At 46.8% G+C, this 16,111-nt stretch overlaps 2 protein-coding genes across 2 annotated transcripts; both read left to right on the forward strand.

Annotated features, from left to right (window-relative positions):
* The first annotated feature begins 1,848 nt into the window (after positions 1–1,848).
* On the forward strand, positions 1,849–4,237 carry LOC119316169 (putative laccase-9). The gene is made up of 5 exons (XM_037590507.1): positions 1,849–1,974; positions 2,102–2,253; positions 2,356–2,600; positions 2,923–4,011; positions 4,107–4,237. Exons 1-5 carry the CDS (start codon positions 1,849–1,851, stop codon positions 4,235–4,237), a joined length of 1,743 nt encoding a protein of 580 aa, XP_037446404.1.
* A 5,550-nt stretch (positions 4,238–9,787) lies between these two features.
* On the forward strand, positions 9,788–12,405 carry LOC119314933 (putative laccase-9). The gene is made up of 5 exons (XM_037589615.1): positions 9,788–9,898; positions 10,444–10,595; positions 10,683–10,927; positions 11,047–12,144; positions 12,248–12,405. Exons 1-5 carry the CDS (start codon positions 9,788–9,790, stop codon positions 12,376–12,378), a joined length of 1,737 nt encoding a protein of 578 aa, XP_037445512.1. The 3' UTR covers positions 12,379–12,405.
* The last annotated feature ends 3,706 nt before the right edge of the window (positions 12,406–16,111 follow it).

Raw genomic sequence — 16,111 nt, forward strand, 5'->3', positions numbered from 1 at the left:
GGTGGAAACCCTAGGCGCATGGCCTATAGGGGCTGGTGCCCTTGGCCCATCTAGGCCAAGGCGCACCCCCTACAGCCCATGTGGCCCCCCGGGACAGGTGGCCCCACCCGGTGGACCCCCGGGACCCTTCCGGTGGTCCCGGTACAATACCGATAACCCCGAAACTTGTCCCGATGCCCGAAATAGCACTTCCTATATATAGTTCTTTACCTCCGGACCATTCCGGAACTCCTCGTGACGTCCGGGATCTCATCCGGGACTCCGAACAACATTCGGGTTTCTGCATATACATATCTTCATAACCCTAGCGTCACCGAACCTTAAGTGTGTAGACCCTACGGGTTCGGGAGACAAGCAGACATGACCGAGACGACTCTCCGGTCAATAACCAACAGCGGGATCTGGATACCCATGTTGGCTCCCGCATGCTCCATGATGATCTCATCGGATGAACCACGATGTCGAGGATTTAATCAATCCCGTACGCTATTCCCTTTGTCTATCGATATGTTACTTGCCCGAGATTCGATCGTCGGTATCCCAATACCTCGTTCAATCTCGTTACCGGCAAGTCACTTTACTCGTACCGTAATGCATGATCCCGTGACCAGACACTTGGTCACTCTGAGCTCATTATGATGATGCATTACCGAGTGGGCCCAGTGATACCTCTCCGTCATACGGAGTGACAAATCCCAGTCTTGATCCATGTCACCCAACAGACACTTTCGGAGATACCCGTAGTCTACCTTTATAGTCACCCAGTTACGGTGTGACGTTTGGCATACCCAAAGCACTCCTACGGTATCCGGGAGTTACACGATCTCATGGTCTAAGGAAAAGATACTTGACATTGGAAAACTCTAGCAAACGAACTATACGATCTTGTGCTATGTTTAGGATTGAGTCTTGTCCATCACATCATTCTCCCAATGATGTGATCTCGTTATCAATGACATCCAGTGTCCATAGTCAGGAAACCATGACTATCTATTGATCAACGAGCTAGTCAACTAGAGGCTCACTAGGGACATGTCGGTGTCTGTTATTCACACATGTATTACGATTTCCGGATAACACAATTATAGCATGAATAAAGACAATTATCATGAACAAGGAAATATAATAATAATGCTTTTATTATTGTCTCTAGGGCATATTTCCAACACGATAAGTCTAAGACTTGAATCCTGATAAACCGAAGATAGCACCGTACTCCTAACCACCCAACCGCAAATTGATTCCCCGGCCGGAATCATTTACCTAGCGAAAAACTCACGTCAAATTCTAGATACCCAGACAGCCGGTGAGAGAGTGACGCAACGTGTCGCACAAAGGTCTATGTTGCCCACGCGTTCTTCATACCCATCGAAATACGGTGCTAAAAAAAGGAAATACGGTGCTACTTACGACATATTGGGAACTCCGCTGGAACATATAAACTTATGCATGGCCAACGCCTTGAAGGTTAGCCAGGTTCGTTTCTTGACCTTTTCCCCACACATGCTCGAGCGCTGACAAACTTCGAGCCCCATTCGTACTGAAGTCTTGTCTTCGCACAGGGAAGGCTCCAAAGGGACAGCTCGTTGTCATCGGGATGCACGTTCGCGTTATGTTTCATGCTGCCGGAATAGCAGAATCTCAATTGCACGACCGGTTCCTCATCCGAACTGTCATCCATGGACGAAGAATTTTTCGCCATCGGTCGTGTTTCCTCTTGGCGAGATCCCTGTGTATAAGTAGTACCACAGATGGCATGCATATTCTTCACTCGTCAGACCTGGTTTGCTACCTACACTGGCTAGCTATCTCCTGCCACTGGTTGCTCGATCGATCTCTAGTCCGGCAATGGCGATCAGTAAGATACATCTAGTTTGGTTACTATGTGTGGCCTTAGCGTTTGGTGTCGCAGCAGCTGCCGTCCCCGCTCATGGTTCAGGTTCAGGCAGCGTGCGCTGCCACTACGATTTCTTCGTAAGTGCATCATGCATTTTGCTTCCCGTCAGCTGAAGAATGGATCGATGTGCTAGTAGCCAGGTGTCTGCAAAATTTGCTTGATAGTAGATGATGCATGACAAAACGGCGGCCGCCATTGTTGCAGATAAGGGAGGCCAACTACACCCGGCTCTGCAGCGAGAAGACCATCCTGACCGTGAACGGCGAGTTCCCGGGCCCGACCATCTTCGCGCGCAAGGGCGACGTCGTCCTCGTCAACGTCCACAACCAAGGCGACCAAAACGTCACCATCCACTGGTAGTTTTTCTAGTCTCAGAAATGGACTTATTTGTTTCAGGCCATGGCATTGGCATTAAGTTCTGCACAGAATGACACTGCTAATACTCTGTGCATGTGCAGGCACGGCGTGGACCAGCCGCGGAACCCATGGTCGGACGGCCCGGCCTACATAACGCAGTGCCCCATCCAGCCCGGCAACACCTTCACCTACCGGATCATCTTCTCCGAGGAGGAGGGCACGCTGTGGTGGCACGCGCACAGCGACTTCGACCGCGCCACCGTGCACGGTGCCATCGTCATCCATCCCAGGCGCGGCGCCGCCTACCCCTTCCCGAAGCCGCACCGAGAGGTGCCCATCATCCTCGGTACGCATGCTCAAACGCTGGTGCTCTCCTTTGGTTAAAATTTTCAACGAAATTTCAGTGAATTTCTGAAATATCGCATATTCCAGTGGGGTCCAAAATATCTTTAACCCTGAAATTTCGAGGTAGATTCAAGCTGATTTCAAAATAAATTTATATTATGTTAGAATTCATTAAAATTAAGTGAAATTTGAAATATCAAAATTCGAAATAACAGGTCCGAAACTATTTTGTTTCCGAAATTAAAAAACCTTCCTTCTTGAACTTCGATCGCGTGCTGGGGACCTGGGGTGAGGCTTGATTGTGTGAACATTTTTGCATGCAGGGGAGTGGTGGAACCGCGACGTCGGGCAAATGCTCGCCGAAGCCCTCAGCAGCGGTGGCGACTTCCAGCCGTCAGACGCCAACACCATCAACGGCCAGCCCGGTGACCTGTTCCCATGCTCCAGTGACACTACCTTCAAGCTCCCCGTCGAGCACGGCAAGACCTACATGCTCCGCATCATCAACGCGGCGCTCACCAACGAGTTCTTCTTCGCCATCGCCGGGCACCGCCTCACGGTGGTGGGCACCGATGCCGCCTACACCAAGCAGTTCACAGTCGACCACGTCTTCATCGGGCCGGGCCAGACCAAGACCGTGTTGCTCAACGCCGACCGTGGCCGCTCAAACCACACGAGGTACTACATGGCGGCAAGGCCGTACGCGACCAACCCGCTCGCCCGCTTCGACAACAGCACGACCACCGCCGTCCTGGAGTACATCGACGCGCCGCAGGCCACGGCGATGTCGGACATCCCCGCCCTGCCGGCCATCAACGACAGCGCGGCGGCGGAGGCCTACTCGGTGCAGCTCAAGTCCCTCGCCAGCGAGGAGCACCCGGTGGACGTGCCCCGGCTCGTCGACGAGCACATGCTCATCACCATCGCGGTCAATGAGATCCCCTGCACGCCCGGCGAGCTGTGCAAGGGCCCCCGCAACAACAGCCTCGCGGCGAGCCTCAACAACGTCAGCTTCGAGATGCCCAGCACGGCCATCCTTGGCGCCTACTACACCTCGGTGCTACTGGGCGTCGCCAAGACAAACTTTCCCGACAACCCGGCGGTGGCTTTTAACTACACCACCGACGACCTCCCTCTAGACCTCAGGTTCACGGCGCGCGACACAAGGGTGAAGGTGCTGGAGTACGGCACCGTGGTGGAGGTGGTTTTCCAGGACACGTCCATCCTCGGTAGCGAGAGCCACCCCATGCACCTTCACGGGTACAGCTTCTACGTGGTAGGGAGAGGGGCTGGTAACTTTGACAGGCACAAGGACCCGGCGACGTACAACCTCGATGACCCGCCGTACCAGAACACGGTCTCCGTGCCCAAGGCTGGCTGGGCCGCAATCCGCTTCCGGGCGGCGAATCCAGGTGAGTGCTTATTAAGGCATCTCTTTCATCATTTCTATGGCTCATTGTGAGGGTTTTTCTAACTTCACCTTTGTGTTTTATGGTTGTTGATTTAGGTGTATGGTTCATGCATTGCCATTTCGAGCGACACATGGTCTGGGGGATGGAGACCGTGTTTATTGTGAAGAACGGCAAGGCGGAAGAAGCTAAGATCATGCCACCACCTCCAAATATGCCAAAGTGCTGATGAAGTCCATTATCTCCTATAGAACGAGACAAGAAGTCAAAAGGCCACCACTGAAGAAATAGTTTACCTAATACCTTTATTCAAATTAACTAGTAACAGTTTTCAACCAAAGACGCTTAATTAGAGAAAATGAGGTGAATCACCCTTAGATATTTGGCCATTAGTTGGAGTGAGTGTTAATTCCCACCCACTTTGGTTTGACCGAACAATCGACACGACCGCCTGTGTTGTGTCATGTGTGCGTGCGTGCGTGCGTGCGTGCGTGCGTGTGTGTGAACACATCCATCTTGTACCCTTAGAGAAATTCCAATTAACACGTGCATTGTTTGATTGAACCAACTTTTACCTCCTCATATGATCAAGTTCCAACAATTACCTTGAGATGTGTTGGATTTCCTCCACCAACTTAGACATTTTTTATTCAATTGCTTTTGAAATGCCACAACAGATGCAGAAGCAAGATATCTGCCAGGATGTAGTCATTTGTTGTAGCATTTTCGGAAACAAAATTGGGTCGCCCGTCGGAACGTATATGGCGTACGCCCAACTCCCTCCTGGGCTAACACCCCTGCTCCGTCCTCGGCAACTCGACCCATCTTCTTTTTTCAGCCTTAAAAACAATTAAGTGTGCTACTTGACGATTCAAACTCAGAACCTCGTCATTTAGGGGCTGTTTGGTTTCCAACCACATATTGTCACACTTTGCCACACCTCATTTTAGCCAAGTTTGACCAAGTAAGATGGGTGTTTGGTTCTATCCACACCTAAGGCGAAAAAAATTATGAGCGGTGAACGTCACGTGTCATAGACACAAAAAAGTGTGGCAAGATTCCTTTAGGCAAGCCAAAGTATGGCTAACAATTTGAGCAACTCAAGTTAGACAAGTGTGACAAAAAATAATATGGCAACATAAGGCAAAAAATAATGTGACAACATAAGACAAAAATAATAGTCACAATCCAAACAGTCCCTTAATTGCAAATGTAGAAACCAACTAGCACACCAAAACTGTTGTGCCAATGTGCTTCTTCCTATCTTTATGTTGTGTCAAATGTAACGCTAAAAACTTCCCAGCCTAGCTTTCTTTTTTTTCCAGTTTGTTTGTTTAGTTTTTCTTTTGTGTTTTTTTATATTTTCCTTTCTTTAATTCTTTTTTAAACAGTAAAATTATCAATTTGTGAACTTTTTACATATCCGTCAAATTTCCTAAAATTCTTGAACTTTTTAAAGAATTCTTGAACTTTCCAAATTGCTGAACATGTTTTTAAAATCCATCAAAATTTTCTTAAATTTGTGAACTTTTTTCATATCCATGTTTTTTTAAATCCGTGAACTTTTTTCAAATTCATGAACTCTTTTTAATTTTTACAATTTTTTTTAAATCCGTGATTTCTTTTTGAAATTGATGAACTTCTTAAAAATCCAAGAACATTTTTTCAAAATCTTAATCTTTTTGAAACTAGTGAACTTATTTTTAAATTTCAAAAACTTCTTTGTAGAATTCATTAACTTTTTCGAATTCATCATTGGTTCCAAATTTGTGTAGTTTTTCAAAATTCATAAACTATTTCTCAAATTCACAAAAAAATATTTTTGCAAACTTATTTCTTTTTTGTGATCATTTGTGAATTCGAACATTTCTGCGGAACCTGCAAACATTTTCAAATTCTGTGAACTTTTATCGAATTAGTGAACTTTTTTTCAAATTTGTGTCTTCTTTCAAAATCGGGACCTTTTTTTCAAATTTGGAAAGCTCTTTTCATATCTATGTTTCTAAAATTCAATGGTCAAATGGTTATTGAGCAAAACAACCTATTGAAGGAAACCACGTTTTATTAGGCAACAAGGAAACAGTTATGTAACCAGAAACAAAGAAAACTCTAGGAAATGCACGTTGTTTCTCGGCATCTGCCAAATGACCCCAATTTTGTCATTGGTTTGGATGACCAATTCAAGGCACCATGCCAAGTTATTTTTGGTTTATATAAATTTTGCATTTTTCGGAGTTTCTTGGTCAAAAAGTGTGATAAATGGTCGGACATGTCGCAACTTGGATACGGTGTCGGAAATCATTCAAACCTAGCATAGATGCCTAGCATGGGCATTCCCATCTTCTTGCAAAAGTTGAGGTCATTTCAAAAATGACAAAAAATAGCCCATGTTCAACGGAGGGTGACCGTGGTTCAAAAAGTCCACGTGCTCATAGAAGGCTCCTTCTGAGTGCATGATGTTAAAATGATCTCAATTCTTCTCATGGCCTTGTATGAGCAATTTAAGGCATCATGCCAAGTTTTTTTTTACAGGAAAGACTTTCAATCTATTCATCTTCAATCATGGTAGTACAACGAACACTAAAAATAATAATAAAATACATCAAGATCCGTAGACCATCTAGCGACGAATACAAGCACTGAAGCGAGTCAAGTTATTCGGGTTTTCGAGAAATTTTGCATTTTCTGGAGTATCTCAATGAAAAAAGGTTGATAAATGGTTGCGACAGGACATGTCGCAACATGCATATGGTGTCAGAAGTAGTTCAAACTTGACATGAATACCTACCATGGGCATGCCCACCTGGTGACAAAAGTTAGGATCATTTCAAGAATGTAAAAAAAACACCATATCCGATGTAGGGTGTCCTGATAGGCCATGTTTGACAGTCATCCCTTTCTAACCGCCTTTGTATCAGGGTATAATGAAAGACTATTCATTCTCATAACTTTAACTCTCAACTTTCACTTCTAAACATCAACAAAGGAGGGAGAGAGAGAGAGAGAGAGTCATGATTTGATTTGCCAAAGGCGATCTCTCGGTGTTCCGCTGGCTAGTAGTACCTTGGAAAGGGAACGTGCGTGCGTACCGTAAATGGCTTTTCTACCGTAGAAACTACCGATCTGCGTAGCATTAGTTGACACGTCTGATCTTGGCTGAATAGAACACCTTACTATGTACCATAAACTGACTGATCAAGGAAGTCAATGCGCACTTGCACTACGCATTAGTCTTCCGATCTTCAGAGAAGACAGCATGCAACAGGTCAAAAACTTTGTTTGACGTTTAGTGAAGCATGACCAAACTAACTAAATAGGCTCCTGCTTTTCACTCTCGCAAAACCTGCCAACGCATTTGCATCGTCCGTCTAGAATGGCGGCGCCATGACCGAGACCAGCAGATGAATTCCAGCCGGCCGATGCCTTACATTGTTCGTGATCGGAATTCAGAGGAGGACTCTGTTGCTGAGTTGCTGCTGATTACAATTCAGAAGAGGACACTGTTGCTAGCTGTTGGCATCACAGAGCCACAGGCGTGCCTGCACTGTATATCGTCATCGGCTAGGAATAGGATGGCCGGGAAAATATCTGGTGATACCGGAGCTAAAATGCTCCCATGATACGAAGTGATCTTGTCCGTTGGATCTCACATCCAACGGTCAACATCTAGGGATGCGGATCAGGACGCGATTCTAGGCTTCTAAAAGGACTCTTTTGAGAATGTTCTGGGGCTCCTGGGCTCACCGTTGGATGTAAAATCCCATGGCCAAGATCATATCGTATCATGGGAGCATTTTCGCTCCCGTATCACCTGATATGCACTCTGGGATGGCCAGCTTCACCAAGTGCGTTTTTGTTTAACGAGCAATGCTACACCAAACGAGCAATGCTACACCTAGGTAAAGTTACGTACAGATTTTACGTAATAGGCAATGTGTAGGACTGCGATTGGATGGATGGATGTGGCAGGGGCCCACACGGGTGAAAATCAGGGGGGGCGATAGATTTGTTAGGCAGGTTACGTAACTCTTCGTAGGTTGTTTTCGTAGGTGTAGTATTATTGTTGTTTAACTAACTCCAAGCCGATGGAATTTGTTTTTCTACACCAGTCGAACATTTGCAGTGTGTATCCCCTAGGAGAGCACTAGTACTTCTCTTAAGATGGATGAAAGTAAAGCATAACTATCTGTGTGCGGCCGCAGCGTGTAAGTGCATCTCCAACGCCGTTCATTAACACGGACATCCCAAACGTCCGTGGAGAGCGGTAGCCGAGTCAACCATCCAACTCGATGCATCAAATGTCCGCCTTTTGCAAAAAAAAAAAAAACATGTCTGCCATGCCGCTTCACTTTGAATCATTGATCGATAACAATTCAATTATACATTTCAATCCTAATAAAAGCGACATATGTTCAACAAGTTTTTAAAATTCATCTATCCAAAATTCAACCATGCTCCTCGAAAGCGCCTTCATCTCAAGTGTTTTTTCCTCGAACTTGACCTTCTTCATCAACACATGTTGTTGTCTCAGATAGGATGTTGGAAATATTAGCACTTTTCCGATTAGACTTATCCACGAGTAACCAGTAAGCATGGTATAAAATGTATGCATCTCATAGCGATACCTAAGCATACTAGCACGTATAGAACATAGAATCGAACCTTCTACGAGCAGCACATATACGGCTAGCATAAGTACGAGTAAACGAGGGATGAACAGATCATTACCCTCCGGTTGGCCAACGCGGCGGCGGCAGAAGCAGCCTCGGCGTCATCCGTGGCCTTCTTCTTAGCGGCAGCGTTGTCGGCCATGGTGTCGATGCAGAGGAAGTAGTGGAAGCAGAGGCGAACGGAGTTGGGGACGAATCGGGAGCAGTCGCGTCGAGACACTCCCCAAAAATCTTATTGCCGTTCTCCCGGGTAGGATCTCGAACGACAGGGTTTCGGAGACACCTGCTCTCCTGACCAGCCATGTACGTGGTTGTCGGGATGGGATCGTCGGAGGCAGCACAGAGTGAGGAACAGTAGATGACGGCTAGGTCACGCGAGAGGGAGTGAGTGAACCGAACTAGGTTACTTCACTGGTTTTTCGAGTATCAATGCTGCGCGTTAAGCATTAGACGCAATTCCTGTAGTTTTTTTTTGCCCTCACTTGAATCTGATATCAAGTTGTTACTGTAACCTCAAATATGATGGTTTTGCGTAAATAAGTCTTGGTCGGACATGCATGCATGATTTTGCTGTGGTTTCTAGCGTAAGTAAAGGCAAGGACATTCACGTCGGGGTTGAATGCTTGGCTTCTCGAAAGAAAAAGAACCCACGTGCTCGCTTCAAGCCTCGAGTTTTCTCATCGATTAGTAGTGCTAACTCTTGGCCCGTTCAAGTTAGTGTGCTCAACATGCCCTTGTCCTAGCTTAGTTGCCGCGAAGGCTTCCACTTCCGGGGCCGGCTGCTCGCACGTTGTGGTAGTCGCTGTCATCGCCCAAGGAAATGAAACGTGGAAGACTCGACCAGCTAATTGTACGATGAAGGGAAATAATCTGAAACTAACTGAAGACCATGCAGCTAGCTGGGGCAGGCATGCATGCATGCATTGCCCGACGTCTCGACCGGCCCATCGCTAGCTCCTATAAATACTCTCGTGGAGCTGCCTCCAACGGCCATCGCACACGCATATTGGTTGCATTCCCAACTCTAGCTACAGCTACTGTGTTACCTGGCTATACGTACATAGCTAGCTCCTTAACCTCCAGGCGGTCGAAATCGTAACGACGTTGGCATGGCGATCAGTGTAGCTATGCTTTGGTTACTCGGTACTGTCGTGTTAACAACGTTGGCGTCCGCAGTCACCCCGCCCGAGGGCTCCAAGAATCGCCACTACGATTTCGCTGTAAGTCTATCTGCAGTCCTGCACTCTATCAGCATTCACGTAGCATTTTCCTTGTATGCGCTTGGCTCCATTTTCGCTATATACATCCAAAAGTGTATCGACCATGTTTGTCTAGCAAGCCTAGTAATTTTACCAAATACTTTCTCCGTCTTAAAACAAGTGTCGTATCGTGTCGTTGATTACTACTCCCTTCGCCTCAGATAAGTATCTCAACACTAAAGTTAGTACAAAGTTAAAATACTTATTTTAAGATAGAGTAATTACAAAGTTAATATAAAATTATACTAAATCAACTATACTTATTTTGAAATGAAGGGAGTATGCATCTTACTACAAAGTCTCATGAGTTTCTCAAAACGCAGTCCTGAGAACTACTTAGCTAGTACTACAATGAGCCAATGACACGGCACCCTGTTCACTTTATGTTCTTCAACAACACCTCAAAAGTCAAAATTACACTGTTCTTGCCAAATCAACTTCCCTTACAGTGACAGCTACGGTGATACCTGCATGCACGAAATGAACTAACGACATTCTTCTTGCAGATAAAAAAGACTAACTACACAAGGCTGTGTCACGAGAAGACCGTGCTCACCGTGAACGGCCAGTTCCCCGGTCCGACCATCTACGCGCGCAAGGGCGACATCGTCATCGTCAACGTCATCAACCAAGGCAAAAAAAACATCACCATCCACTGGTAAGTTTGATTCCATCGTGCCGTTCACGTAACAAAACTTCTCTCCTTTGCCTGTAACGTGATCACCGGCAACCTCCTTGTGTGTAGGCATGGTGTGGACCAGCCAAGGAACCCGTGGTCCGACGGCCCGGAGTACATAACACAGTGTCCCATCCAGCCCAGCGCCAACTTCACCTACACGGTCATCTTGTCCGAAGAAGAGGGCACGCTGTGGTGGCATGCGCACAGCGACTTTGACCGCACCACCGTCCATGGCGCCATCGTCATCCACCCCAAGAAGGGTACCACCTTTCCCTTCAAGAAGCCACACAAGGAGATACCTGTCATCCTCGGTATGGATATATCTTGAACTTATTTGATGTATGAATCATGTTCTCTTTTTTTTTAAAGAAATGCATGAATCATGTTGTGTGCACCATGTGGTATTAATATGCGAGATGTTGATTCGCAGGTGAGTGGTGGAACGCCGATGTGAACCGTCTGCTCCAGGAGGCCAAACGGACTGGTGGCGAGGTCAATATTTCTGATGCGAACACCATCAACGGCCAGCCGGGAGACCTGTTCCCGTGCTCCAAGAACGGCACCTTCAAGCTGCACGTGGAGAGTGGCAAGACGTATCTGCTCCGGATCATCAACGCGGCACTGGCCAACGAGCTCTTCTTCGGCATCGCAGGGCACCGTCTCACAGTGGTTGGCACAGACGCGCGCTACACCAAGGCGTTAACCGTCGACTATATCATGATCTCGCCGGGCCAGACCGTGGACGCGCTCCTGGAGGCCGACCGCGCCGCGAACGGTTCGTCCAATTGCCGGTACTACATGGCGGCACGGACGTTCGCGTCGAACACCGGCATCGACTTCAATAACAGCACCGCCACAGCCATCGTGGAGTACACGGACGCGCCACGTGCCACACGCGCGGGCACGCCGGACTTCCCCAACCTTCCAGCCGTCAATGACACCGACGCGGCGACGACATACACAGAGCAGCTCCGGTCCTTGGCCAGCAAGGACCACCCCGCAGACGTGCCGGCCCATGTCGACGAGCACATGCTCATCACCATCGCCGTCAATGTGCTCCCATGCACGGGCAACATGACGTGCGATGGTCCACTCAGCAGCCGCTTCGCCGCTAGCCTCAACAACGTAAGCTTCCAGACCCCCTCCGTCGACGTCCTCGATGCCTACTACGGCTCCGTCCGCGGCGTGTACGAGCCAGACTTCCCCGACAAGCCGCCCTTCTTCTTCAACTTCACCGACGACAATGTCCCCACGGAGCGCTGGTTCACGAAGCGCGGCACCAAGGTGAAGGTACTCGAGTACGGAGCCGTGGTGGAGGTGGTTTTCCAGGACACTGCCATTCTAGGCGCCGAGACCCACCCGATGCACCTGCACGGATTCGCCTTCTACGTGGTGGGAAGAGGGTTCGGGAACTTCGACAAGCACAAGGATCCGGCCACGTACAACTTGATCGACCCGCCGTACCAGAACACCGTCTCCGTGCCGAAGGCTGGTTGGGCCGCAGTTCGCTTCCGTGCTACAAATCCCGGTGAGTGTTTTAGACTTAATTTTGGTTATCATGAACCTCCGCGTCACTTTGTTGAAATTGAAATGAATGGTTTATAACTTTGGCCCTCGTTTTGCTATGCTAGGTGTGTGGTTTATGCACTGCCACTTCGATCGTCATCAGGTTTGGGGGATGGACACTGTGTTCATCGTAAAGGATGGCAAGACCCCCCAAGCTAAAATGATGCGCCGTCCTGCGGGCATGCCTAGGTGCTAACTTGCGTGATTATACGGAGTGTGATAGCATCAGTGTTACAGCACAATCCAGAATATAATTATGGGTCTGTCTAAGACACATCTAGATGTGACATAGTTATGTCCCATCTAAGCTGATTTTCATTCTGTTTGTGGTCTATTTTTTTTGTACTAGTTTTTTTTGTTTCTTGTTGATGCATTATATACTTGTGGGAGGTTAGATGTGACATCCTTAAAAAACATCTAGATGTGAATTAGACAAAGTGTATAATTATTGTTTAGTTAATTGATGAATTTATTTTGCGTTTTTTTAAGAATATATATCTGGAAGACTAAACAGGTCTATTCAATTTTTATTAGGATGAATAGGAGAAGATCTTTTTGTCGTTCTATGATGTAAATTCTGCTTTGTATTCAGTTCTTAAAAGTAAACAAGTAGTGGTATTTTTGGATACTTGCATGTCTTGTTATTGTACGCGGAAAAAAATGTCACAGCTCATTTTCGGTGCATGTGTGCTACAACACGTTTTAGTCAGGCAAACAAGCATTTGTCTGGCGGTTTCCATGCTTTCTTTCACACTTTCCTGTTGAAAAGTACTCAAAACGTCTTATATTTTGATAGAGATAGTACATTTGTCCACTTATTCTCAGTTGTATGCAGAAGAAAATATCGCACAATGAAACCATGGATTTTTGGGGAAAAAAATTTGCGAAACCATGGATTTTTGGATTGACTAGTCGAATGTTCCAATGTACTTCCTCTGTAAACAATATAAGAGCGTTTAGATTACTATTTTAGTATTCTAAACGCTCTTATGTTAGTTTACAGAGGGAGTACTCTTTTGTTAGCATAGTCGCTTATGTTCTGTGTGATCCGCTTATCTTGGGTTCGGAGTTGTACGAGAATTATTTCATCATCTTGTATCGTTCAGCCATGTACTTGATGTGGTTACTGCTTTATATATAAAACAAGGTGAAAGCCTGTTTTGAGAGAGAGAGAGAGAACTTTAGTCGCAAACTAGACAATACTACTCCCTCCGTTCCGAATTACTTGTTGCATGTATGGATGTATCTAGATGTATTTTAGTCTAAATACATCTATTTCTGCTATGAGTAATTTAGAACGGAGGGAGTACATAAGTAGAACGGACTCGGGCCAGGGACCAGCCTTAAAAGTGCAGATTGTCCAATCATAAGATTTTTACAATAGTGTCGAGGAAATATTTCAATTCCACAAAAAATAATAAAACTAAGAAAAATAATACGAGACAATAATTAAACTCATAAGATCCGAATAAATAAAGTTGTGAAGACATAAACATGTTTGGCTTCATGGCACCGCCATAATAATAAAAAAGTCAAATAAACACCTCCACAAAGAAGCCAAAAAAGGTTGTATCAATGCCAAGATGGCAACCAGAGACGAGGGACCGGATAAATATCTAGCCACCGGCCGTCTGTTGGCGACGTAAGTTGGGGTCAGGAATGGCAGTTAGTACTACTAAATAAACATTGATGTTGAACAAATCATCAGCTTACAAAAAGAAAGGGGAACCAGAAACCAAAGTTTATGTCACGATGACAAACATGGGCGTGCGACTGTTGCCGAAGGGAGGCGTGCGGCGTGGATGCGCTAGAGCAGTGCCGCCCAGGCATAGTTTTTTTTTTTTTCGGTGCTGTCGCTCACGGGCCTGGGTGGGGTGGGCGTGAAGGCCTGCCGCTTTGAACATTTTGTCTTGTTCTATCCAGCCGAAACCCCGCACGCGGGTGTGTGTGTGGCCGTAACCTCGTAGGACGGGCTGCACAAGTGAACATGCGTAGAAATGGCTGTATACGTGACAAAAACTGACAACTACCCGTGCCGTCTCGCTTTGCTATGCTAGGCAAAGGAGCCGATCAATACAGGGAAAACGTGTTTTCAGAAAAATACTGGGAAAACGCTAGTCTATGCGCCAACAAAAAACTAGTCTGCATATTAGCGTTAGCAGACTTTTTAGGGTTGTTTGGCTTGAGACTAAGTTTGTCTAAGGTAGCCACATCTAAAGTTAGATAAGTTTGACCAACTTGGGCGGGTGCTTGGTTCAAGCCATACCTTAGGCAAGCCACACTAGAAATCCACATCACATACACTCAAAAAGTGTGGCAAGATTCATTTAGGCTTGCCGACTTGTGGCTCTCATTTTGAACAACTAACCTTAGGCAAGTGTGACAATATTATATGACAAAGTGTAGCATGATTAGGCCTAGAACCAAACAACCCCATTATAACCCACACATTCACTAACTATGGCCACAGTAAGGAAAATAGGAGCATCTTCAATCGCCATCATATAAAACAGACACACTATTTACATTCGGACTCGTCTGCGAACATGGATATAAGAGCATGTCATTCGACCTTTTCCCCTAAACCTTGTCACCTGAAAAAAAGAACTTTTTCCCTAGATATCTGTACTTGTTTTTTTTAAACCAGTAACACTCAAAATACTTATAGAAAAAGTAAAATTCATCTATAAATAACATGCAAATATCCCTAGTACAACAATAATTCAAATATATTTGTTACACCTTCTCTTTCTTCCTTCACAAGAAAAAATCTCATGCTTTCCTCCTCCTCCCGTGGCGTCGCCGCCGGTCCGCCTCATCTCCAATGGCCTTTGGGCCATAAAGGTGAGGAGGACCTGCCCCCCCTCCAGCTGTCAGGAGGGACCATGTTCTCATTCTTGTTAGGTTTAGTGTCTTGGTTGGGGCTATGTGGCGGTAATGTCCCTCAATAGGAATAAAATGTCTCCCATGTTCTATCTCGTCTCAATGGTGTGTCTAGCTTCGCCGGAGGCTGTATGGAGGTGTGTTCCGTTGGATCTCAGGGGATCCGGTCGGTGCTGATCTTCGATGGGTCTATTTGGAACCGGTTTTCGTTCGCCTTCCCATCTACGACTTTCTTCATCGGCGATGGTTGCTACTCTGGTGCGTCGGTCCTATCACAACAAAAAAAAGACACATCCGTGACATTTTGGGCCGAACGAATTTTTTTTCTGTAATACATATGACACTTCTATGACGATAATTGTGACAAAACCCGGTATCATCATAGATATGGTGGGCTCCTACTTCTATGACAAAAAATCATGACAGAAAATGGGCTTTTCGTCCTGGGCAGGCCGGAGACGCAGCTGCATGACATTCTTTGGGCCGTCCATGGCGGAAAAACCGTGGTAGAAGCAAGGAGGGAGGGGAATTTCGGGAGTTCCCGGTTACGGTGGGAGGTCGGGGGCCGAGCGATGCGCGTTTCTCTCGTACACATACGCGCGTGTGCGCGAGGCGTTGGCTCTAACTGAACCCGAGCGAGGCGTTGGGCTCTAACTGAACCCGAGCGATTGCACTGCAGGCTACGCGTCACTGAACCCGAGCGATCAATCGATGACTGTTAACTGAACCCGATCGAGCGATTCCTTGGCTACTGCTGCTAAGTGAAGCCGATCGATGGGATGAACAGTGAGCGTTGTGGGGGGGTTGGATGAACAGTGAGCGGTGGCGTTGCCTCTGGATGAACAGGACCCCGTGGTGTGGTGGAGGGCTGGATGAACAGTAGACGGTGGCGTTGCCTCTGGATGAACAGGACCCCGTGGTGTGGTGGAGGGCTGGATGAACAGTAGACGGTGGAGGGGTGCCCGTGGATGGGTGGATGAACATGACCCCGTGGTGTGGAGGGCAGGATAAACAGTAGACAGTTGAGGGGTGCCCGTGGAGGGGTG

The sequence above is a fragment of the Triticum dicoccoides genome, chromosome 6A (genome assembly GCF_002162155.2).
Source record: "Triticum dicoccoides isolate Atlit2015 ecotype Zavitan chromosome 6A, WEW_v2.0, whole genome shotgun sequence".
Taxonomy (NCBI): domain Eukaryota; kingdom Viridiplantae; phylum Streptophyta; class Magnoliopsida; order Poales; family Poaceae; genus Triticum; species Triticum dicoccoides.

Coding starts and splice junctions, on each gene's coding strand:
- LOC119314933 (XM_037589615.1), top strand. CDS start 9,788: ATGGCGATCAGTGTAGCTATGCTTTGGTTACTCGGTACTGTCGTGTTA. Junction 9,899..10,443: donor ATCGCCACTACGATTTCGCT/GTAAGTCTATCT, acceptor TTCTTCTTGCAG/ATAAAAAAGACTAACTACAC. Junction 12,145..12,247: donor CTTCCGTGCTACAAATCCCG/GTGAGTGTTTTA, acceptor TTGCTATGCTAG/GTGTGTGGTTTATGCACTGC.
- LOC119316169 (XM_037590507.1), top strand. CDS start 1,849: ATGGCGATCAGTAAGATACATCTAGTTTGGTTACTATGTGTGGCCTTA. Junction 1,975..2,101: donor GCTGCCACTACGATTTCTTC/GTAAGTGCATCA, acceptor CCATTGTTGCAG/ATAAGGGAGGCCAACTACAC. Junction 4,012..4,106: donor CTTCCGGGCGGCGAATCCAG/GTGAGTGCTTAT, acceptor TTGTTGATTTAG/GTGTATGGTTCATGCATTGC.